Here is a 26,300-nt window from a genome sequence, read left to right as displayed (position 1 = left end):
TTTGTCGACCCTAAAAAAATGTTGCCCTAATTTTCGATCATCCCCCTCCGCCTCGAGAAAACCCTAGATCCACCCCTGCAATCAAGCAATCGAACCTGAATTTGCATATACCACCTGTGTTTGCAAATGATGATCTACAGTCAAGATGCTGTACATTCAAAAATATTGCACAAAAAAATTAGTTTTCATTGATCACTCGTAGAATAAGCACCCAAAATACCTACAGATATTTTTACTCGCTCGGTTGAATTCTCATAATAAAACATTAACATTTAGAATTTAAATTGTTTGCTCAATCATTTTTTAGAAGATCCTAAAATATCAAGTACTTATAAAAGCTTTGACAAACTTCATCGGCTTTTTCAAAACACACTCAATGAATATGCACCTATTATACAGCAAAAACATACAGAAAAAATACCTCCATGGTTTACAAATCGAATAAAAAACTTCAGAACCGAGAGAAATAAATTGCACAAAATTGAGCGATATGAACAATTTATACCAATTTCAGCGAGCGAGGCAACAGTTAAAAGAAATAAAAACTGCTAAAAAGACCTTAAATTCAATAAAAGTAACGTAGACTCCAGATAAACTTTCAAACTGCTCAATGAGCTTAAAGGAAAACAATCGAGTTCATTATCAAATCCCAGTCTTTCCTCATGATGCGTTATCACCGAGCATCCTTCACCTTCGACTGTGGTGGAACAAATCAAAAAAAATTTTTTAAGCATGGGTTTAACTATACTTAATATATTTGAGTAAGGTTTATGAGCGAGTAATGAACAACAGAGCATATGCATATTTCGAGAAATTCAATTTTTGTTTTATAATCAATAGTTTGGATTCAGAACTAAGCATAGTACTATTGATGCCTTAGTAGAGGTAATTGAAAGGTTAAGACATGAAAAAAATTGCAAAAAATCAATTTTTTCTTGGATCTCAAAAAACTTGATACTATTGATCATAACTTGCTAATTCAAAAATTGAAAGTTTACGGAATCAGAAGCAAAGCATCAGACTGGTTGAGCAGTTATCTAAGTAATCGTCAACAGCGTGTAGAAATACCTAGAAAAAGTTCTTGGAGGAAACAATGTTTGCGTAGGGCCACAGGGCTCAATTTTAGGTCCTCTGTTGTTCCTTATCTATATAAGCGATCTTCCTAGTGCATGTAAAAACACTGAAGTGTTTCTATTCGCAAACGATACAAAATTAAGTGAACTAGGATGCACAGCTTTATAAGTTCAAAATGATTTGAACAATATAAGTGTTTGGGTTAAATGCTAACAAACTAGCCTGAAAATTAGACAAATCAAGGCAATTGAAAGTAAGATTGAGTGCTTCCAATTTAAACCAATCATTTCCTATCAATCATAAAGACGTTAAAATTGCATCTTTTTGCAAGTATTTGGGATTAGAATATACTCCAAATTATCATTTCAAACACAAATTCAATATGTTTCAGAAAAATAGCAACTCAAAATGGAATCGATTGTAAGCTTCGCCATTTTGTTCTCAGAGATCAGCTCGGCAGGGGATATGATCCCCTGCCGACCCAAAAGGTCCCCATTTGTACTATTTTGAGATATCCTAATATCTATTTTTGACTGACTGACCCTAAAATTTTTGTAAAGGCGCCTTTGGCGCCAAAATAGACTTATGTTGAGGGGGAAGCGCGCGCCAAAAAAAACTAGACCTTTTGGTTAAAAGTTTTCAAAAAGTGCCTACAAAACTCCTTTTTTTCTAAAATTTTGGCTGCGGCGCAAAAATATTTGGCCAAAACAGGGTCTTTTTAGTGCTTTGGGAGAATTCGGAAAATCAATTTGGTCGACCCTAAAAAAATGTTGCCCTAATTTTCGATCATCCGCCTCCGCCTCGAGAAAACCCTAGATCCACCCCTGCAATCAAGCAATCGAACCTGAATTTGCATATACCACCTGTGTTTGCAAATGATGATCTACAGTCAAGATGCTGTACATTCAAAAATATTGCACAAAAAAAATTAGTTTTCATTGATCACTCGTAGAATAAGCACCCAAAATACCTACAGATATTTTTACTCGCTCGGTTGAATTCTCATAATAAAACATCAACATTTAGAATTTAAATTGTTTGTATATTAAATGAAATATTATGAAAAGAGCACATGTTAACTAACTAGATATATTATCTATCAGAAAAATCCAAAATTTTTATCTCACGAAAGATAGAAGTTCGTAATTAAATCTACACTATATTTGTTCATAAGATCAAAGGACAATGATGACAAATTGTATAGATAGGCTAGGCAGTCACAAAGAAATCTGTTCTTCACCAAAACGGACACCACCCAATATAAGACTGACAAAGATTCTCATGCGACGTCGCTTGTGTGATCAGTTTGGAAACTTGAGTTTCTACATCCAAGATCGCATTCGGTCCAAAATCTGCACCGTCCAACTTGTCATTCACGCGTTTCAGAACATCCAATGCCTTTCTATTTCCCTCCGGTTGTCCAACTGCATGTCCCAAGTTCAGTGCCGCGTCACCCGATGCTCCGTTCGTCGCAGTCCCTCGGGATGAGCCTCGTTGGTGTCCGTTATTGGAAGTTGGCTGCCCATTAACAGCTCCGTTACTTCTTTGAGAATGATACTGCGATTGCTGGCTGCCATGGTACGGCACATTCTGCTGATGACCATTCCTCATGTCCAACGCCAGCCAGTTGAGCAGCGGGTCGTTCACGAATGCCTCCAGAACTGCAATAAGACTGTCCTTGTTCTGACGTAATAGCCGCATAGTTGTTTCACAAGCTGCTCTGTAATTACCCTCAATTCCATTCACTTCCATGGCCTTAATTAACATCCTCGTCAGCCTGAAAGGAATCTTTTCTGGAAACTTTTCCCGATGGACCGCTACTTCGAAGCAGTCACCAAAATCAATGTGAATAATGTTCCCTGTAGTTCTTTCCAGCATAATATTAGAAGGATGACGATCACCCAAGCCCAAAATATAGCCCACCATCGACATCACAGCTAATGATTTGGTGTAGGTCAGACGCCTCTCGTACCAGATCTCAGAATTGGCACTGCGATACCACATGATTTTGGCCAGATCCATGCCATTGGTATTGTTCAGTGCATTTTCGAACACCTCCACTTTCTGCATTTTGGTAAGATGGTCGTAATCCGGGGCCATTTTCTGCATCAGTCTGTGCTCCCAGTTGAGATGTATTTTAGTTTTCTCTCTGTACTCCTTGATCAGTGTATGCAGGGGGTCACAATGCGGCACCCAGCCACAAAGACCAGAGTTAGTAGAGAGTGGGATCACTGCGTACTGGGGTATGGCACCCAAGTTCCGTTTGAGGTTGTGCTTGTCTTTGTCCAGAAGCGAGTTGACCAATCCAAATAACTGAAGAACTCTCTCATCCTGTCGCATGTCTTCGTGCCCTGAAACAGTCAATTATTCGAGTGAACTCTCATATCACGGTTTAAACAATTTAAGCTTACCATTCAGGCAAGAAGCGTTACGGAGATCTGATTAAGCTAAACTTTTTCCTCAACCATTCATCATTTGCGCCACGATATCAAACTATCTTGATAGACGAACTGCTTTCTGAAAATTTAAAGCAATAAAAAATAATAACAAATTATTATTTTTAGTTCAGATAAAATTTCAGAAAACTATTGCAAGGAAATCAGAAAACTATATCTGCCCACGGGCAAAAAAATTGCGAAAACATTTTTAGGGAACCCTGCCTGGGTGTAATCTCCTAAATTTGTCTAATTAATTATATTTTCCCGAAATTTAATGGAAAAAAAAACAAAAACGCCAAATCAAATAATCAACAATTTATATGAAAGTAGGCATTTTATTTAGCGCAGCCTTTTTGAAGATGTACTCGACAATCCTGAGTTAAAACAAAAACTCACTTTGATATAATTTTTTCAACAATTGATCCGGTCTTTTTGGCGTTTTTTTAACAAATTTTCGGCCCTTATCAAGCAAAAAAAGTACCATGTTTTTTTTTCTGGAAAAACTCTGAGCAAACAATTTTGTTTGTTTTGTCTGGATAATTCCAATCAGCACTGCATTACGCCTCATTCAAAGATAGTACATGCATCATTCAGTAACAAGAGACAATATGGAGCTGCGCAACTTGCGATGCAAACCATTCATGTAAATATCCGTAAGTCATGACTAAGAGCAAACCCTATAACCAGGAAACAAATTAGCTGATAAAATGGTAAATCGGCGCCTAAGAAAATGCTTTTTTCATTTGTTTATAGTAACAATTTCGACAGAAGCGGATTTAGCGGATCTGTAAAGCAACATCATTTTTGGCACAAGCGGATTCAGGGAGAGGTTGCCCCTTCTCAAGGATTCAACCCCTTGACCACCCAAAGGTACCCACATTTTGTATTAATTCACGGCATCCATTTTTGGTCAATTAACCTTAAAAAAATTGAAAGACGACTCCAGCACCAACATATACACATCGGCAAATAGCTTCACACCAGAGCTTTACACCATCTGCAATAAAAAATGAATGACCATCACCACTTGCAGATGAATCCACAAAGCGAAAAATGAAAAAAATTGAAACAATTTTATTCGTAAAAGCTACAAATATTGCAAAAACATACCTTTACAAATATTACAAACAGAGGCGAAGCAAAGCTTCGCACTACTTGCGATACAAAACATACATAGCATGACAATAAGCCACAAATTTGGAGATAATGCCGTAGGAAAAAAAATCGAAAAATTAATTCCATCAAAAATTTTCCTACTATGCCATAATTTTTGTCATGAATAAAAAAAATCTTTCCGAAAAAATATGTCAAAATACGACGAATGAATGTTAAACACTTGCATTAAAACCGGGAAACAAAAAAAGTTTAAAAAGTCGAAAAAATTGAACTGCCGAGAAAATGAAATATATCAATATGAAAAACAATAGTTAAAAAACCCGCCAAGACAAAAGAAAGTGGAAAAACGCATCGGAAGAAAATTTAGCAAGCGGTATAAAAAAACGAAATTACCTGAGCAGCTACCATTTCAGCTAAAAAAAAACATAAAAACTAATAAAAAAGTTAGAGTCCCCCTCTCCCTCAAAACACAGGCACACGATCATTTAATTCGGTAATCAAACGGCGCAATATAAGGACACAATCGATAAAACATAAGCAGGTATATAGAAGCCAACCATTATTTTTGAAATGGAATATTTCCGGTTTAAAAAAAACAGGCCTGATTCGAACCAAGGACCAAACCCAGGTAGTCAGATTCAAACCCAGGGCCTTTGCCATCCCAGGCGTATTCGTTACCTTCTCACTAAGAGTTCCGGAGACGAAAATAAGTTTTAATTCAAATGAGCTAAAACTATACTTACCATTTCTAACTTTGACAGTTCTGTCAACAAAGCTATTTACGGGGTAAAAGTCTAGTACCCGGTTTCAATACATTTGCTATCGCAAGCGTAACACAGAGGCAAAGCAGAGCTTAGCAAGGCTTGCGATGCAATTAAAACATTGCATAAAAAATTTGAAAAGAAAATAAGAAAGTCCAAAAAGTAAGCTGGAGAAAAAGTCCAAAACAAGTAAGCTGGAGAAAAAGTCCAAAACAACTATCTACAAAAGCTCTATACTTTTGTTTCCAACGATGTTAATGAAAAGCCTTAACAAGCATTGAAAATCAATGACCGAGAGGCAACAAAGGCGAAAAAACTTCGGCCGGCCCTCGTTACGCCGAAAACGACAGTGTAGACAAAAATATTCAAGCTATTAACTTTTTTGGAGTAAAACTGTTACGCCCTTTTCCTCCTGAAACAAGCAGAATCATTGAAACAAATCGCTCTTGAAATTGTGCAAAATGAGTTACCTAAGCCGATATAACATAAGCCGAACCCATTTAATCAGAAACTAAAAAATTATTAAAAACCAGAGTTGGTAAATTTATAAACTACAGAGCAACTTTAAATTATAGCTTTGAAAAAGAACCACTTGAATAGCTTATCAGACGAACTAAATTGCATTTGAAAAAGAAACCGGAAAATCAGCAGAAAGAAATAAAGACGAAAACCACAAATCCGAAAAAAAAAATGTTTTTAAATAATTATTTTTGAAAGAATTAATCACTACCCCACGTGAACTAAAAAGTAGTTTTAATTGATTTTCAAGAAATTACGCATATCAGCCTTTCATCATGTCAGAATTAAGCATGTCGGCAGAATTTGTAAGAAAAGTTGTATGCAGGAAAAAAGTCTAGTGCCCGATTACAAGTCACTTGCTCTTGCAAGCGAAATAAGCATCAAAACAAAACTTTCTAAGTGATCACAAAAAAAACTTCAAAATTGCCCCCCTCCCCTCCACACCCCCCCCCCCCCCCCAAAAAAATCAATTAGCTAAAACTGTTTTGCTCATCAGACGACTCAATAAGAGGCCACTAAGCCGATAATTTATAAGCAGAAACCTTTTATGCCTTAACCTTTTAAGGCAAATAAAGAGAAATAAGAACAAAAAAACTAATTTAGTGAAATCAGAGTCGGTAAAATTACAACCACCATAAAAAAAATTAACAAATTTAGAATAAACTGCCATTTGAAATGCAGACATGCTTAAAAATGACTGTCCATTGTCGAAAGTACAAATTTAGAGATGATCACCAATTCCAACAGAGTCAACTTGTGAACAAGTCTAGTACCCGTTTGCAACACCCTTGCTTATCCTAAGGGTAACTAATTTTGAATGTCACCTGAAAAAAGATCGATACTTTTCTTAACTTTCCAAACAATTAGAAATATTAGAGCAAACACAACGCATTTAATTCGCAAATTAAATATTGCGTTAAAGGCTCTCTCGGCTGGTTCAAAAGCCCTGCATGAGACCCTACAAAGTTATCTGGCTTTATTTATACGTCTTCAGATATTTTATTTGAATTTTTTAAATAAATTTTGAGTACAGTGCCTTCGAAGGCTGCTTTAAAAGAAGCTATTGCTAAGTTGATTCAATGTTTTGTTAGGCCAGAAATTGATGTCATAAGAAAGAATCAAAACGCTGTATTGTTTATCTTACTAGTAAATAATCATTTTTGACTCAAGTTATAGAAAAAAAACAATTGAACAATGTTATCCTAACAAAATCATAGCCAAAGATGGTCGGAAAAGCGTATAAGCACTCAATACATCAAAAAATAGTTGAGAAATACTGAGAACTTTTATTTCAATTTAGAAAGAAAAAATGTCACGCTAAAATTCTTTGAATTTCAAGAATTATTTCTGATAGTTTTTTTTTCTTAAAGTTATTTCCATTTAGAGAAAACTGAATCAAAAAATTTTAAAAATCACAATCAAAATCATAAATTATTGTTACACAGAACTTATCATTTTTCTTCCAAAAAACTTGTCGCGGAGAAATTGGGTTTACAACTTTTACCAATGACTCATTCGCCTCCCTACCTTATTAATCAATAAAAAACAAGCTCAATATTGAAGAAGCCTTAACCGATTGTTAATATTTTTACTTTCCCAAAATAGCAAGGCATTCCTTCACATCAACAGAAACCTTATTAATTTGGCATTTGAAAATTTCCCAACTAATAGATTAAAATTCTACCACCAGACCGTCACAAACGGAAAAACACAGGAAAACTTCTTTTGAATCTATTTTCGTTTCCGGTTTATTTTTTCATGCGCTCCTATATTCGGCTCATCCGATATTATCTTAACTCAACAAAACATGTGAACAAAACATTCAAAAACAAATAGAAAAATCATTTCATTAATGAATTAATGTTAGTTCCTTCTGTTTTTTGATAGAATTCGCCAGAACCTATCCAAAGGGCTAAAAATAAAAAATAAAATAGAAAACTACATCATTTTTAAACAACTTAATCAAACTTTCCGTGAAATCTTCACACAAAAACCTGAACAACAACAAAATGAGAGCAGACTCGCCTGATAAAGGTCTAGGGTTCTGCCTGATGACTGAAAAGGCCTACTTGGCAAAACTGGAAGAAATCCTGACAGTCAAACAATTCATTAAGAAGGAAATTACTGACCTGAAAGAAACTACTCTTATGGAAATGTGACGGGAGCAAATATTGAGATATCAACAAGAAATCTAAGTGAAATGCTTGAGGAGAAACAGCTGGACAAACTCAGACGGTCCTCTTCCAAGGCATCAAAATCCAGTACACATACGCGCTAGCAAAGAAGCAATAGAGCTAGCTTACATAAAAATGATGCAACTCGTGGTCACTGTAGTCTGGTTCATAAGTGGAGAGGAATAGTACATTGAGAAAGATGGTGTTGCCATAGGGCTGCATTGGGAGTGATTCCAATCAACTTGTGGCTGAAGGAGCTTGACCCCTGCATAGCTGCGGAGAAAGCTCCCCTGTTGAATGAAGACTGCTTAAGTAAATCATGGTGATCAAAGGTTGCATCGGGCGAGCTCGCCATTTACAACAAAACCGATCAAGGGGATGGAGAGTCGAATTGGCACTACGAATCAACACGGGAGATAAACGAAACTTTGGATGCATCGGTGTTCACGAGATTTGTCGACGAAAGCCTCCGGAGCTCAAAAGAGGCAGACATTTCTCAAATCCTGGAGACAGTAAACTCTCTGCACCCCAATTTAGAATTGACTATCAAGAATCTAAGCAACAACCTTTTATTATGCCTCGCTATGCCAGTACAGCTAAAGAATGGTCCACCAGAAGCCATTTCGATCACTGGTTCCAGTACATCACGATAAGAGCATAATCGAGGGAACCGGTTTGATGAAGGGCTGTCGAGAGCATTGTGAATCTCGGAGAAAAATCAGCACCCGACACAACTCCGCCATCCTTTTGTGCGGAGTTAAAAAGTAAAGAGTTTTGTGGTGATCTTCACAACAAGGAAGATGAAAACAGCAGTACCGTCCTTGAAATGGAAGGTTTCAAATACCCTGTTAAGCCACGTTATATTCCATATCAAGTGTCTTGGACGTCAGTACAGCTACGTGGCGCAAAAAAGGCCATTTTGAAACGAGCTTAATGAAAACTCCCACCAATTGCAAGACGACGACGAGATGGCTGAAACTGACGTTCTAGACCGATGAAACAATGCCTCTCAACTGCTAACACTTGAAACTGCTAACCAGAAAAAGCTACAGGTCGACGGAACTCATCCTTGGGGTTTAATCTGTTCTCTTTCTATCGGCCTAGATTAAATTCACACATATGTACTTTGACTGTTTTCATTTTTATAAGGTGAAATGACTTGTAAATGCCAAAAATACTCCATAAAAGTCATTGATGGCCAATAATATAATACTGACCGATTAGAAAAAAAAAGCAGATACTTGAAATATGAAATTTCAAAGATCGCGTGATAAGAACTGTGTATTGCAAAAAAACCAAAACACAATTTCAAAAAAAAATAAAAACAAAAAATGTATTGTATATCTGCACCAATCGAACAGCAAAATTTTGCTGTTCTGCTGTAATTCTTTTTGTGTTAAAAATGACGTCGGTTTTATACAAAAGTCATGTAGCCAAAAAGAGCGTCTAACGATTCTGATTGGTTAAAAGTTTTCTATCATTCGTTCCCTCCATGAGAATACCCCAAAATCATTGATAATTACTCTTAATCTTTACACGAAATTGAAAGAAAAAACACGTGTCTATAGTAATATGAATAAAAATTTGACAAAACTAGAAAATAGAATCGACTTTAAACCTAAAACTGCCACTCAGAAAGTTGACATGAATGAACTGCGATAAATCCAAAAAATAAATGAACAAATGTAAGACAAAATGAACGAAGGGGCTCGCCATTCTCCGATCAAATTTTTTGCATAAACACGCAATAATATAAAAAATAATAACAATTCGGAATCTAAACCAACAGGCTTCAGTCGAGAACTAGGAAGCCGAAAAGACATCGAAAAACAAATTTAATTTTGACGATCGATTGTAATATAAATATATAATGGCAAAAAACACAGAAACAACTTTAAGGAGGATTTATATGATCATTTTAAAAACAAAAAATCAGAAACTATACCGACAAGAACAAGAATGGTCAATTTATGTCATTTTTGGAAAAAGGACGTTTAAAACTTTTTAACGTTTATAACGTCATTAATGTTTAAAATGTCGAAATTAAAAACCAAGCAAAAACTTTTATTATTGAAATTCTATCATTAAGAGCACGCATACAGAATGAAACTTTTGCAGTTTTTGCACTGTCCAAGTTGTTTCTTTTTACGTCTTCAGCGATTCCCATCGTCGAGAAAATTCTTTCGGGACCGGCCGAGGTGGGAACCAGTGCAAGTAATCTCAAGCACATATCGGAGAACACTTCTGGAACAGTTACCATTAACACTTGAGCCCGATAAAAGTTCCCGATTTCACAATTGGATGATCGGAAAGTTTGCTCAAGGTTGTTTTTTCCACCTCCAATAAAGTTCATGTAATACGAAAAACAGAGTGGGTATTCTTTTTCAACCCAGTCTGCTGTTTCTTTCCATTCAGATGATGATAGATCCCTCCCAAAATACCGAGGATGAATGGCATACGCAGTGAACAATGCTGCCCCCAAAGTGTTGAAGTATCTTTTCTCTGCTAGCTCAATCCATTCTCTGGCTTCGCTCCCAAAAAGACGAAACTCAGCTAATAGAGCTTTCCATGCTGCAACAGAGCCGGCAACTGTTACATGGTGGCCTTGGACTTTGTTCAGAGCTAAACAAACAGGCTTCAATGACTTTAGTGCTTCTTCACTGTGCTGGTACACAACTAGTGCTTCTTCACTGTGCTGGTACACAACTAAGTCATTCAATACTTTTTGAACTTCCTTTGCAGGTTGTTTGGAGAATTAGTCAGGGTTAGATGAAACTATGGTACGAAGTAGTTGCCAGTTCTTTATAAACCATTCCAGGGTTTTGACACTGCTACTCCATCTCATTTCGCAAGGCAATGGCGGTTTAGTTGATCCCTCGGAGGCCTTGGGCCATGAAATTGTTTGTTTTCAACAGCGCAAAACAGGATATTGCAGGCAAAAAAGGTTTTCCTAAGAGCTTTGTCGAACTTTACTTTGTCATAGTGAGTCGTTCTGACCACGAAGTTGTTGATTTTTCGTTGTTTCGGAGTGCTCGGAGTATCAGTATCATTTTCAGGAGCTTGAGGATAGTTGTGTTTCTGGGAATGTTTCACCAGCCTAGAGGGAATGCCGGCAAAAACTGCTTCACAGTATCGGCATTTTGCTTTATTGTTATCAAGTTTCTCATACTCTGCCTAGACGGGGTCAGGTTTTCTTCCAGTAGGCGTAGACATACACTATTTTGTCACTTAGGCCCTTTTTCCGCCTCCCCCACCTGCAAATTTTTTAGGGACAAATCTCTGAGAGGTCTCGGAATATAAGCGCCATTAGTACGGTTCTATAACTTGGCATACAAATCACTGATTTTGCTACGAACCATTTGACCGGAATGAAATTTCGGATTCTAATTGATTTTCCATGAGAACTACAATTTGTAAATGTATTTGTTAATCAGTTGTACTTTACTGATTTCAATTAAGACTTATTTATTTATTTTATTCACATAGTCGGATTGTGATCAAATTTGGCAAACGGACTGATTAGGCCATGACAAACATATTTAGTCTTCATACTCAACCTTGTAAAACCACTCGTTACACCATGAAATCGATACTTATGTGAGGTGGTGGGGGGGGGGGAAGGAAAAAGAGCTGTCAATTAATTCAAACAAAACAGTTGTAACCTGTTTCTAGTCGCGAGAAATTTAACAATTAAGTGGCTAAGCAATGCGTTAAATTAGCAACATATAACTGCCAACTGTTCTTGCTAGCGAGCTTGGCTTATTTGTTATGACGTCATTTATGGCAGGAGAAAATAACACGCTATTTCTGACAGACGTTTTAAACGGTTACATGTCAGTATTTAGACAGCCGCGTATTCATACTGGTCAGTATTTAGACAAATACTGTTTCAACCAATCAGAATCGAGACAAAGAAGAAATTAATAAATAATTATTATTAATTTTGGATTATTTATGTTTTTTCTCGATTCTGATTGGTTCATACAGTATTTGTCTAAATACTGACCAGTATGAATACGCGGCTGTCTAAATACTGGCTGCACTCCGTTTTAAACAGTGTTTAAAACGGGTGCCGGACATCAAGCCGACGGGACTTCAAGCCGAATCGTAAAATTAGGGACTTCAAGCCGAAAATTTTTTCTCTAAGTCATGGAATATGATTAACTTGAAATTTTTTTTTTGAAGAATTTCTCAATTTCATGATCTTTATTCGGTACTTATTAGCGTTTTCATCAATTTTAAGCCTCCAAATGATGCTTAGGAAAGTTGAAAAATAAAACACGGTTGAAGGTAACTTTCTTGTTTATAATTTATGCATTTCAAAAACCGGCTGATATTATTAACGGATGCCAATCTCAAGTGATTCATTGTCATAAATAACGCTTATTATGGAGTAAAATAGCCTACGATTTTGACAAGCAACGTTTTACAGATGAAAAAATAATGATTTGAGGTGCTTGTAAAGTTTAATTTTCGGCCTGAAGTCCCTTCGGCTTGAAGTCCCGTCGGCTTGTTGTCCTAGACCCGTTTAAAACATGTTTAAAACGTTCTGTGTTGTTAAAGGACCAACACTGGACAAGAATGGAGAAGAACACTCGAACAAACATTTTAACTGAAAGAAAATAAACGTTCAAAATTGAGCAAGATGACTCCGTGCAGATTTTTTAAGGGCAAAAAGTATGTTCGTACTGCTCTTGATAGCTAAATTGGTTTTGACGTTTGGTATTGACCTCTCTGTGGCGTTTGAAACGCTTGATCATAAGATAATGAAATGTATCTTTGAAAAATTTATGAAACTTTATCCGACGCTTTGCATTTGATCATTTCATACCTTTCTAATCGGTGTAAATGTTCAGTGTAAGTTTCAAATGAAGCTACGACCAACACAATCTCATTTATCTCACTTTGATCACGACGAATATTATCACCCAAATTGAACAAGACCATAGAAGGGATTTGTGATTGATTCCGGTCATTAAATGCAGGAAAAACTGAAGTTTTACTTTTGAAGCGTCTGCAAAAAAAATCACTGAATCTTAAATGCAGGAAAAACTGAAGTTTTACTTTTGAAGCGTCTGCAAAAAAAATCACTGAATCCTTTACAGTGAATGGCGAAGCTGTTAATTTCTCCAGTTTCTTTCCGTACTCTTGGAGTTCCATTGGACGCTATTTTGAAAATGGTCAAGCAAGTTAACTTTGTTTGCAGCTCTTGCTAAATTCAGAAGCTTAAGCTTTGTAGTGTTAGATACTATCTTTGTTTTGAGAAACTTTATCCGACGCTTTGCATTTGATCATTTCATACCTTTCTAATCGGTGTAAATGTTCAGTGTAAGTTTCAAATGAAGCTACGACCAACACAATCTCATTTATCTCACTTTGATCACGACGAATATTATCACCCAAATTGAACAAGACCATAGAAGGGATTTGTGATTGATTCCTGTCATTAAATGCAGGAAAAACTGAAGTTTTACTTTTGAAGCGTCTGCAAAAAAAATCACTGAATCTTAAATGCAGGAAAAACTGAAGTTTTACTTTTGAAGCGTCTGCAAAAAAAATCACTGAATCCTTTACAGTGAATGGCGAAGCTGTTAATTTCTCCAGTTTCTTTCCGTACTCTTGGAGTTCCATTGGACGCTATTTTGAAAATGGTCAAGCAAGTTAACTTTGTTTGCAGCTCTTGCTAAATTCAGAAGCTTAAGCTTTGTAGTGTTAGATACTATCTTTGTTTTGAGAACCATAAATGTTAGCCAGGAACTTCATTCTTCCGTGACTGGATTATTGCAAGTCAATATTCTGGTTTACCAGATTATCTGTTGTAGAAACAACAACGATTATAGAAAGTTGCCTGTCGTTTCATCTATGGACGACGAAAATAGAAAAGCATCCGTACTTATCTACATGAACTACATTGGCTTTCGATTAAGGAGTGAATTGATTTCAAGGTCTTGACATTTGTGCACAACGCAGTCTACTGTCCATAAAGACAGCCGACTTACTTTGTAGATGCTTTCGAGCTCAGCTCTGGCTCAAACCGTAATAAACCCTATCGCGTCCTATCATTTAAATCTACCTACGGCTTGCAAAGTTTCGTATATTTCGGAGCGAAAAGAAAAAATCTTCCACTCGATCTCAAATCGACGCGCTTTAAAATCACATTTATCAAGCGTTTTTTTTCAATGGTTAGTTTTGTTGTAGTAATTGTTGAATTTATTATGCAATTACTTCATTGTTATCCTTATTTTCAGTTTTGTTATCATGCGCAAGTTTCGTCTTCAGAAAATCATCGAAAAAACGACAAAATGTGAAAGTTATCACAAATGCAAGAGACCAAAATGCCGCTTATTCACTAAAATGGTAAATACCACCAGGCCATGGCCAGATTCCGTATTAAGTTCCTCGGTGGTTTTTGGCATCTTCTTGAAAGACTTCATTACAAGTTGATGTCCAGTGGGCCAGATTTCAACTCTCTGCTCGGATCCAATAGTCAAGGAAATAGTGAGGCTTCGTGTGAAGGGACTTTTTATAATGGGCGCGATGAACATTAACGAAGCCATATGTCGTCCTTTGAAATGGTCAATGAAACAAAGTCATGGATATGGGCTTGATCAGTCGAGCAAGAAAAACGACCGTATTCGGCGATTGAACAAAGCATATAAAAGACTTGCGCGACGTTATGCACTGCATTTTCACAGGCCGAGAAACTCCAGCTTCCGCAAACACATCTCAGACGATGGTTTGTATCCGGCACCAGAGGTGCTACCAAAGCTCTCGAGAGACTTCTGGAAATGTTTCCATAAGGTTTAGATTTTTTGATTGGATTGTTTAAGTATTTAATAATCTGGACTCACCTTTAGAGTCAGGAGTGCTTTTTGTTTTTTATATCGATCGGACAACCTGAAATCATCTTTAGAGTCAAGAGAGACTTGCGTTACTTAACGTTTTTACGAGAAGAATCTAAGCTCACTTTGAGAGCTAATTCTGCTTTTCACTCTTCAGTACTTGGCCGTATCAATTCAAGTCAAGTCCACTTTGCGGTTGGTGTTCAAGGGCAATAATTTTCGAGATAATCTAAGCTCACTTTAAGAGCTAGGGAGCTTGATCTAAATGTTTCTACAAGAGAGGGTAGTGGCACTTCCGAGTTGAAGAGAGTGCATTATACTTTATGAGTTATTTATAAGCACAATCTAAGAAGATTTGCTGATAAAAATCTAAGAAGAATTCATTATAGTATTAAGTTGAACTACACCATCCCAATAAGATCCTGTTTAAAAAGGCAGTGCACTTTATTGCATTCATCTTCCTAACGTTAAACTAAACCTGCAAACTCAAAAATCAAGCTAATATTCCTCGCCATAGATGAAAGTTTTTTGAAACATTTCAATCACAATTGAAAGAGCCAATTTGGATACCCTTCGCTCTTATTAGACTATGATCACCTCCACTCATTATTTGAGGAGCTTGCTAGATCATATTTCCTTCCCGCCATAAGGGATGGCCACGAAACTAAATCTTAGTTTCTCCAGTTTGTTAAGTAGTGACATTATCCATTATCCAGATGTTTACGAAAAAGATTACACAGAGGCGAAGCTGCTCTTCGCAAACACTTGCAAAAACACTTCCAAAAAGCAGCTCTAACAAGTGAAATAAGAAAAAGTAGAAATAAACCTCGAATTAGCAAAAACTCGACTACGTGTCAGATTCAAATCTGCGACCTAACAAATTTGAGCCTCATGCACTAGCCACTCAGCCACGAAAAATTCAAATGGCCCAAAACTAGCCACCAATAACGCAGCTACATATGCTAATAAATTGCCAATTCGATGCAGCAAAAGTAGCTCAGAATACAAAAAGACACAATTTTGGATGTAATAAAGTGGAAAGCATACTAATATTAATAACATTTCCTTGAAAACTAGCGTGTAACGCAACGCCTGTGTTTCGAATTTTTAACATCTCATAAAAAACCGCATATATTGTAAAAAAGATATGCATCCTTTGAGTGTACTCTGAGAGCACCCAATTACAGGGTCCGTAATTATAAATTTTGCAAAGCTTTTTGCTCATATTTTTAATACAAAATTTGAAAAACTAAACTTGGTAAAGTTTTCTTTAAGTACATCGATTAAATTTAAAATAAACTGAGAAACGTCACATCTCGGAGTCTAAAAAAAAATTGAGCAGTCGCATTTGGACGCAAGATTTGCAGCTCCTGAGAGTACTCTCGTAGTACCCAACTAAAGCGTTGGGAATTTCAAACAGAGAAACTTGAAAAATAAGTTTTCCAAAAAAATTGTTTTAAAACCATAAAAAAAACGTCATAAAAAACAAAAAAATGAGCATTGCTATTAGGAGAAAAGATTTGCAATATCTGAGAGCACTCAGATCCCAACTACAGGGTTACGAATTTCAAAATTTGTGTAAATTGAATTTTCTGAATTTTTTTTAAATAACAAAAGCGACTTATCTCGAAAACTAACAAGGTTTGAGCCCTGATTTTGCGGGCAAGATCCGCAACCCCTTCGTTCCTGAGAATACTCTGACAGCTCCCACTACAGAATTTGCGATTTCGATTTTTTAAGAAAACAAATTTGAGTTTTCTGAAATTTTTTTTGAAAAAATCACAAAAGACGTCATATCTGGAAAACAACAAGGTTTTGAGCACTCATATTTGGAGGCAAAATTCGAAAATCCTGAGAATACCCTGACAGAGCCTCACTATAGAGATCGAAACTTCAAATTTGTGAAAATTTTTTTTATCTCAAGTTCTCTGAAAAATTTTGAAGAAATCCTAAAAACCGTCATATCTCGAAAACTACTAGGATTCGAGCTGTCATATTCAGAGACAAGATTTCCAATCCCTCAGAGTACCCTCACAACAGGATTGAGATTTTCAAAATTTCAAAAATTTTTTATAATGTTTCATTGATCTCGAAAACTACAAGGATTTGAGAAGTGAGATTTGGAATCAAGATTTGCAACCCCTGATAGTAACCGGACAGCACCCAACTAGAATGTGAGAATTACAAAAAATGAGAAATTTTTAAAAATTATATTTTCTTGAAATTTTAGAAAAATCTCGAATATTGTCGTATCTCGTCAACTAAAAGGATTTGGTTATTCATATATGAAGGCCAGAATCACAAAACCTGGGAAAACCCTGACACCATCCCACTATTGGGTTGCTTATTTCAAACTTGATGAAATGAACACTGAATTTAAACTGGAAAATCGAAAAAAAAAATCTTAACCATTGCACTATATATAGCTTAAACGTGAAAAAAATTCTTTCGTTAAACATGCAAAATTATTATGCTTAAGCATGGGAGATAGCTGTCACACGTATTTAAAAATAGTATAGATAGATAGATATAGATAGATACAGATAGATGACCAGATCTTCGTATCGCACTAAACCTAGAAAAATAGATTCACCTTTCAGAAGGAACTGGTAGTCTTTTCCGTTGCTCCCACTGATGCACAGCTTGCGCGGTTTCTGCTTAGATCCGATTACCATGACCACTGGATTTACCGAGGAAATTCGTATGATAGGCTGATTGGGTTCGTATGTGCCTGGAACAGCCAAGTCCAGGTCTCTACAGGCATTCAACAGGCGAGGCGAGACGTAGTTCAGTTCTAGCGACGTCATGGACAGATTTTGTTTTGTGATAAGGCGGAAAACCTAAAAAAATATATTTATCTAATTGCTAAACCGAAAATGTTTGAACTGAGATCTAATCTATTGTACGAATCCCTGAAATCTGTAGTAAAAAATTAGGCTAAATCAGAGAAATAACGACGGGATTGGAACAATGTTTGAGACATAAGAAGTACAAGGTGCTAACTTTAGGCAAGAACACCAAATGTCTAACGAAATGAACTCCGGTAGAATTTATTACATGGAAAAACACCAATAAGATGATTAAGCAAGAAATCGATATTTTCCAAACATTTCTTATAGAAAACTTATCAACCTGGTAGTAGAGATCCCAGGCTTGGCTGAGTTCTCTGGCGTTCCCCTGCTGCTGGTATCTGTTACAACACTCCTTTGCCTCAGTCAGATCTCTCCCGAAGTGCTGCATAAAACTCTGCTCTTTCATGGTCTCGGCTCCCTTCTCGATTAAATCATGCAGTGGCTCCAGGATAGCAAACATGCCTCGCGGATTCCGGTCAGCAAAGTACATGCGGCTGGCCTCCTGAAAAATAAAACAAAAATCAGTTTTCCTAAGTAGAAGTGCGATCAGTTAATTGTCCAGTTTTTCAAAGATATTTAACCAAATTTGTTGAATCAATAAAACACTTCGAAAAAATTGTCAAAAAAGCTGGCAATAGCTGAAAGAGATGCTGATGATATATCTTCTCATCTAAAAATCTTACAAATAGTTATGCCATACTTGAACTCGTGGTTTAAGTCAAAAATCTACTATGCCGGCCAAACCAAAGCATAGTCAACATCCAGTTGGAAAAGTGTACACAGAGGCGAAGCAGAGCTTCGCACCAATTGCGATACAATTTAATAGAGAATGGCAGAGGTAGCTGAGAGCCACCGGTAAAAAAAAAATGAAAATCTCAATGAACCACCACCCAAAAATTTTATAAATCTCCATTTGATAAAAACCTGTTGCAAAGTTAGATTGATATCATTAATAAAGCAATTAGTCAAAATTCATCTATCGGTCAGCCGAGAAAAAATAACTAACGTTTTGAGATAAAATCATTTTTGAAGTTCGAAGTTTTAAGTCGTCAAAAATTTAAAACGTATAAACTTTAAAGACACAAAATTCGCAGTTTAAAGTCGTCTCCCAAGTATACAAACGAAATTAAACTTACCTTTGGTTTTCAAATGACGTAATATACGTCAACGTCACCTAAATCAATATAACCAGCCGAAACTATTAAGTTCAAAAAAAGAAGCTGAACTATCAGGAGAAACGCCTGCTGAAAAAAACTCAGCCGAAAATAATAAGCCGATAGACGATAGTACAAAAATAGATTTTCAAAACAAAAAATTAGATAAACTTTTTGGATTTTTTTTGAAAAAATAGTGATAATTTAAAAAAAACAATGTGCCAAAACCTAACACCTAGTAACAACAAATAATATTGGAACTAGAAAATAAGTCCAGGCGAAACGACAAAAAATAAAAACAAAGCCATGCAGTTGAAGAAATATCTATTTCCTTTTTCTTCACTAGCAGAAACTTTTCGTAGATATAAAACCAAAAACCCAAACAAAATTTACACTGCCCAGAATTGATTTCAGAAAACTAAATAGAACGAGAGAAAACCAAAAGAATAAAAGAAAAAATAGCCAAACCAACTGAAATTGATGATTTAAAACGCTAAAATCTTAAGATTATCAGCAATGAAGTCATTTTTTGAAAGAAAAAGAGTATTTTCTTATATGTTAGAAGATAGAGCTTTAAAAACTCATATCTAATCTTCAAAACGGTTATCGTTACAAGAACAAGGAAACTGGAAAATAAATTGATTAAAAATTTTGGAAAAATTTCCAAGTTTCGAATGGCAATACTGCTTTGATTGGCTTTTTTTTCGTTAAGTTAACCCATTTAGAGAAAACATTCACGTTTTTTTTGTGACCTTTTCAGTTTTGCTGAAAAAAGGAAAAGAACTGAACTAAAAAAGCAACCGTCAAACTGCAAAAAAAAACAATCATTATGAGCTAAAAACGACAATCACTGCGCTTTTTTACAAGACTTTTAAAAGCTTCATTCTAAAAGCATAATCTGTCTGACCTGAAAGAAATGTTTACATACCTCAAGCCCTTCGTGCCACAGCTCATGCCAGAGAATTGAGACCCGGATTAGTTCGTGACTCAGAATCTGGGCCTGCTTCACTATCTCAGGATATCTGTCTTTCATTGCATCCAGAACTGTCTGCACGGCCTGTGCTCTCGCGGGACTAGTAGACTTCGCACCTACCATTAGGGAATACACTGCCGCATGCGGGTGTGCTTTTCCGATATCCACCAGAAGTGGTATAATGATTTTTCCGATAACAGAGCGCGCACTTGCTACTCGAGCTATCAACTGAGGAATCACTTGAAGCCATACATCAACATGTACTTGTTTCAAAGTATCCAAAACGAATTCTGGTGATTCGAGAATTCCTGCATTCTCAAACAGTAGTGTCAGAAGTCGTAGAGTATCTTGAAGTGTGTCTTTCTTCTTATCCCAGCAACATCGAATAGACTTCACAAACGCATTAACAGCCACTAAAAAGTGCAATGTAACTGGATTGCTATGAGAAGTCTGCAACATTGACTGGGATCCATTCGTTGACCCCAGAGACCTGGCGCTTGAACTCCTGGCGTACATCTGAGGCGAAGGTCCTACTGGCAGAGATGTTTGCTGTGATGGTATGTGTAGAGTGTTCGCGCTGCCTGATGATCCTCCATTACTAGATCCACTAGCCCTCATCAACTGGAATGCCTCTGCACTGCTCTCTGCTAACATTCTCCATGCTTTGTACCAATTCTTGCAGTTTTCAGTAGCATACTGGCAGTTCGCAATTATATCACTAATCGACCTGACGTTAATTCCAAACGATTTTTGCCATGACGCGTAAAGTAAGCAAAAACGGGCAACTTGCTTGCCTCGACCATTGTCATATCGTCGAGCCGCCATCATCATTTCAGGAACATACATGCCCGAATACAAACCCATAACTTTGTTCGTAATCATACCCAGAGACTGGATCAATCTGCGTTTCACCAAATCATTTCTCCTGTGTACCTCCCAAAGCTGCTTAAGAAACATGTAAACAACTGATATCTTGTTAGAACATGCACCGGCAAGACGTTCTGTCATATCACCAATTTCATGATCCAATATATCTGGGTCTCGTATCTCTTGCAGCTTCTGGTTATCTGGGAACTTTATGTCTGGAAGCAAGGACTGCAGTACTTTGAAGCTGATCTTCATACGATTTTGCCGCATGCAAAGACCCGCAAATTTCAGCAAAGTCACTTCGTTATCCTCTGGACGAATGGCTAACGAATGAACCAACAAAGAGTTCTGCCAGTCATGAACATTCGGCTGACCGCCTAAAAGTCTATCTCGCCACATCTGCTTAATCGAATCCTGTCTGGATCTCATGAAGGTATATGAAATAACCTCCTCCATTTCGCTGAAGTGTTTCAATTCCACCAACGTACCATAAGCTCGACTATAACTTTCTTTGACCAATGTCGTCAAGTCGTTGTCGACTAAATCTCTACAGTCTTGAATCAATTTCATCGCGTTTATTGTATCTTTTTTGTGCAATGCGTACGCTGCTTTGTAAAATGTCTGTTTCGGAGCATTTGTCGGTAGTGCAGTAATGAAAGTATTCATTTCCTCCCAGTTTCCCAAGGCCCAACATGCTTTCACACCTAGATCCGCAATTGTTTCCGGGTAATCATTAACAAGATAGTCAGTGCGCCCCCAAACATCTTTAACCAGCATTTGCAAGTCTTCCCATTCGGCTAAACCTTCCAGGCATCTCATTTTTCCGACCACATGTTTCGGTTTTAGCGCTTCGCCCACTTTTAAATTATACTGTTTCAATGCATTTTCCCACTGTCCCAGACTCTCATACCACGACTCATCTACACCTGTGGTGGCCAGTTTCAGAACTCCAGTGGCGGCGTCATAATTATGCAACTTTGTGTTCACGTGCAGCAAGCTTTCCAGAATTTCGGGTATCTCTTTAGCGCCTGGTTCGTGACTTCTTAAAGCGCTTTCTCGGTAGTACAGCGCTTTCGCATAAGCACCATTTTTCTCCGCTACTTTACCCAGAAGCAAATGGTCTAAAGGCAAAGGTCCCTTCTCCGAATGTTCCATAAACTCTGCCAAGTTTAATATGGCAAGAGTCAACTCTGGCGCATCCTCAAACTCCAAAGCAGTTTTCAACTCGTGTATCAATTCATCTTGATGCAGTTGATCTAACTCCACCCAACATGACAAAAATGCGACATTGAACAAGTCCTTTCTTAGCTGAGGATGATCCAATAGCGAACATCCTCTCAAAATGGGTGAAGGTGACTTATTAAGAAGCATGAATGAGAGATTTTTGAACCAACTAGTCCAATCATCTTTCGACACTTTTCCTTCTGTTGACCAGGAACGCTTCAACATGGGAAGATCCGACTCTATTGAATGCCTTTGAGCCGCTCCAATTTCCATCGCGGGTCCCAATTGTCCAGGAGCTGCGGCTCTATTTTTATTTCTGTCAAAAATTCTCGCCCCTATATCCGATCGATACTTCCCAGTCTGCGAGTAAAACATGTGATCGATATTCTCCAGAACAAAAAGGTAGTTCAAATGATTTACTCTGTATTTATCAGCTACTTGTTCTACCACCGGTCTAAAAATGTGGAACCGGGTCTTGAGGATAAAGCAAATGGCAGCCAGAACGTCGAATACTCGGTTCGTGACTGGTCTGTCACACACTGGCAGTGTGACGTTTCCTTGTGGCCCGATCGATGTTCCAGCTCCTGAAGAACTTTGACTACTATACGAGAGCCTTTGATTTAGATAATGATCATGTTCTACAACTCGCAGCAATGAGTGAATCATTAGACTGGAGTAATCAGTCATGTCCATTTTTTCGCAGAAGTAAATCAACGTAGAACAGATTTCTATTTTCAGAATGCTTTGGTTGGTTGCCTCCAGGCAACCCATCAAGGCAGGTAATAGTATGTGAATATAGCCTTCAAGCATCACACCGTAAGTCCGGAAGCTTTCGACCAAACTTTTAACGACTGGGTTTGGGGACTTCACATCTCGTTTGATTATCTCGATTACCTTTGGCAAGACCAAATGAAAATGCTGTTTCAAATCACTGCCAACATATTTTGCCAAGCATCCCAAAAGTTCGATCAAATTTTTCTCAAGGGCAGTAGACCACACTTGGCTCAGACATTCGACGATTTCTTTCAAGTAGGGCCGTATGTGATCCTTGACTGTGTTAACAATTTTTGTCAAGCTGATCAGCACAATTTCTGACATTTTATTCCGATCCGTATTAATAGGGATGTTCTGCAGCACGTTCAAGTAAGCTGGGATTACTCTTCCAATGAATGACACACTTTTGATTCCCATTGAAACCACCATGAACTTGAAGCCTTCAATCACTCGAGGCCAGTACTGACTCTGAGTCGCATCGCCGAGGATCTTGAGGAGTGCGTCTGTAGCAACCGCTGGATAAACATCATCCATCACGGCTGTTTCTATCATGGACGTCAAATCAGACAAGTTTGGGTCTGCATTTTCTGTTTCTTTTTCAGCCAGTCGAAGGCTTTGAAACATGGCTGGCTGCAAAATAGTTTTGTAAACATAAGGATCCAACGGTCCAAGTGAGCCTAACACTTTGATAGTTTGGTTGCGAACAGCAACAGACACTTCACTTTTTATCATCTCGAGTAGCAATTCTAGAAGCTCAGGATAATCAATGCACGGCTGAACCACATTTCCCCCACTGAAAATGAGATTACCCAGGGTCCACAGGCCGGCAATTTTTCTCTTCGTGTTTTGAGAATCCTTGATAAAATCCAAAATGGTCGGCATTAGTTTTGGAAAATATGGAGCAATATCACGCCCACTTACTTCTGCTAAAATTCCAATCGTCCGCATGAAGGAAATGGAAACTGCAATGTCTGTGGCATTAACGTTGGAGGTCTCATTGGCAGCAATTAACTTAGGAATGAGACAATTCATGACAGATTCCATGTAAGCGGTCAACAGTCGCGGAGTATTGTACAGCAGATTCCCCAAGAGAACCGAGCACCTTTCTCTTGCTTTCGGAACTTCCGTATACTGTAACTCCTTCAGGCTCTGCAGCAAGAACTTTCGCAGAGCCGGCATTACGTAAGCAGCATTTGCTTCACTCAGGCGTCCCAAAATGCACACAATATACTCGCGAACTTTGAAACACTCGTCATACAGCGCAATGAACAGGGAATTCAGATTGTCAACTTGCGCCAGAAATGGGTCGAATCTCGCATCCAAGGAAGAAACGATCGCCAATCGCACTTGTGCAGACGGATCCGTCACACCAATGTTTATTATCTTTGGCAGTGTTGTTCTGAGTGTTCTATCCGCTTCGTAGAGCGCAGTTTTAGCACGATTGGAATCGAGCAAAAAACTCGCATCGTCCGAAATCAAAAGGTTGCAACAGGCCTTTGCAGCGGCTAAGCGGACTCCTTTGTCATAGTTTAGCAACTTGTCAGCACAGAACCCGACGGTTCCAGATAGAGCAACTCCTGTGAAATCAAAAGCAGCCAGTATTTCCAGGGCCATTATAACAGCTGTGGTTATATCTTCGTTTGCATCTAACGATTCCCTTCCCGGTGCATTACTTACTGTAGACATTTTCTTTTTTAGCATCGTGTTCTGATTAGTTGCATTACTTTCTTCGGTCACTTTTACAGCTTCAAAATGAACAATCTTACTAGAAATCTCAGTGAAGAGTTTGTTTTTGATTTGTAACTTGAACGCAAAATTATCCAAAGGAGCGTTTGAGCAGATGTCATGTAAACATAGTGCCAAGTAACGATTCAAGCCGTGTTTCATAGCAAGGTCAACTAATTTATGCATTTCTGACTCGGTCATTGAGTAATTTAGAGCCTGTACAAAACATGCTATTAGTGCATAAGCGGAAGGGGGCGCGTGGAGAGGTTGTGGTACTAAACTTCCACCCCTTGAGCGTTTGAGAGACATAGGTTCCATGATGAATATCTGCGAAATGTGCTTCATGATTCGCTCTTTGTGAGTTGGGCTATCCATGATTCGATTGCTCATGATCTGAACTAACAAAGCCAACGATTTAATTTCGCAATCAGTATTTGTATCACCACCGGAAACATTTGGTCGCTTGTCTGGAACTTGAGTTTTGAGATTGTAGCTGTCTATGAGATAAGTCAATGATTCGTGGAATATCTTTTTCAGACCTGGGAAGCCAGCAATTGGGCCTTCGACCTTATGGTTCTCAAATTCACTGGGATCAACTGCGGCTAGCCGGGGTATCAGACTTATCAAAGAAGCTCGCACATTAGGGTCCTTATTAGTGGGTTGAACCAACATGATAGACAGAACACTGTTGCATATATCATGGAAGTGACTCGTCACCATATTCCTCGAAATCTTACTATGTACATTTTTCGGCAGTTCTTTCCTCGATTGATTCGATTCTTGGAGTGCTTCGAACTTTTCAACGGGCAAAGCATTGAACGATTGTTTTCTCAGGGGCGCAAAACTCCCTGCGTGATAGTCTTGAAGTTTCAACTCTAGAGGACTTATGTCCAGTTTATTAGCGACTGAAACCAGTTCATGCAGCATTAGAATAGCTCCATGACAATCAGTTTCATTCGATAAGTTTTCTGAGAGCGATCTAAAATTTTTATACACTTGATACGCCCAAGTGTTTCTTTGCTCTAGACGCGTTACCTTCTTTCGATCTTTCTCTTCACGCATCGCGTAAAGACGAATCACAACGTTCAGCAACGCAGATCCGCGATTTCTAGTTTCGCTGTTACTCTTAAACGCCGGAATGATTCTGGAAAAGAAATGGTCGCCCTCCGCTTTTCCAATGAATAGAGACGGCATTGATGTTGCAATCTCTCTCAACATCAACACTGCTTGTAACATTTGGGTATCATCTTCACAATGGTTCAAAAATTCGAAGAATATTCTGATTTGATACTCGGCGCTTTGAGTGTGTTTATTTCCAGAAGCTTGATGTAACTTTCCCAATGTTGAAGCTGCATGTTCTTGCAGTTCGATATCTTTACTCGGCCGTATCAGCGTGATTGTCCCCAAATGACGCGTATAGTGGGTCAATCTCACTTGGTTTTTGATCAGCAAGTCCAGTGCTATCAACGCACTTCTTTGCTTATTTGGGTTGTATGGCTTTGTCGTCATAAACGAGGTGATTTTAGTCTCTAATGATTCCAGCCAGTTGCTATCTTTAGGACTAGAAGGACGCAGGGAGTGTTTACTTTTTTCGATGAGGTCTTGTAGTTTCTGTAAGCCATCTTGAGAGGTCGCTTCAGTAGAGCTCAGCTGTTCGAATATTTCATCAATCACGACATCAATTTCAGACTTCTCCGTCATGACGACTTCTTTGATTTCCGATCGAAGCTTAATAAAGCATTGTTACTCTGAAATAACTTAAACATGCGTATATTGTAAGAACTATGAAATCCATAAAATCAAGTTT

General features: G+C 37.8%; 2 protein-coding genes across 2 annotated transcripts in view; one reads left to right on the top strand and one right to left on the bottom strand.

Moving 5' to 3' along the window:
• Positions 1–26,300, top strand: part of LOC134849916 (UDP-N-acetylglucosamine transferase subunit ALG13 homolog) — a 342,028-nt gene that overhangs the window by 29,751 nt on the left and 285,977 nt on the right. The window lies entirely within an intron of this gene.
• On the bottom strand, positions 2,118–26,280 carry LOC134849798 (serine/threonine-protein kinase mTOR-like). The gene is made up of 4 exons (XM_063866541.1): positions 19,859–26,280; positions 18,057–18,278; positions 17,518–17,764; positions 2,118–3,425 (listed from the first exon to the last, which is right to left on the bottom strand). The coding sequence occupies exons 1-4, from the start codon at positions 26,192–26,194 to the stop codon at positions 2,311–2,313; spliced, it is 7,920 nt and encodes a 2,639-aa protein (XP_063722611.1). The 5' UTR covers positions 26,195–26,280; the 3' UTR covers positions 2,118–2,310.

This window comes from Symsagittifera roscoffensis, chromosome 1, assembly GCF_963678635.1.
Source record: "Symsagittifera roscoffensis chromosome 1, txSymRosc1.1, whole genome shotgun sequence".
In the NCBI taxonomy this organism is placed as follows: Eukaryota; Metazoa; Xenacoelomorpha; order Acoela; family Convolutidae; genus Symsagittifera; species Symsagittifera roscoffensis.
The sequence above is the reverse complement of the archived record's forward strand: the minus strand, read 5'-3'. Positions and strand labels throughout refer to the sequence as shown.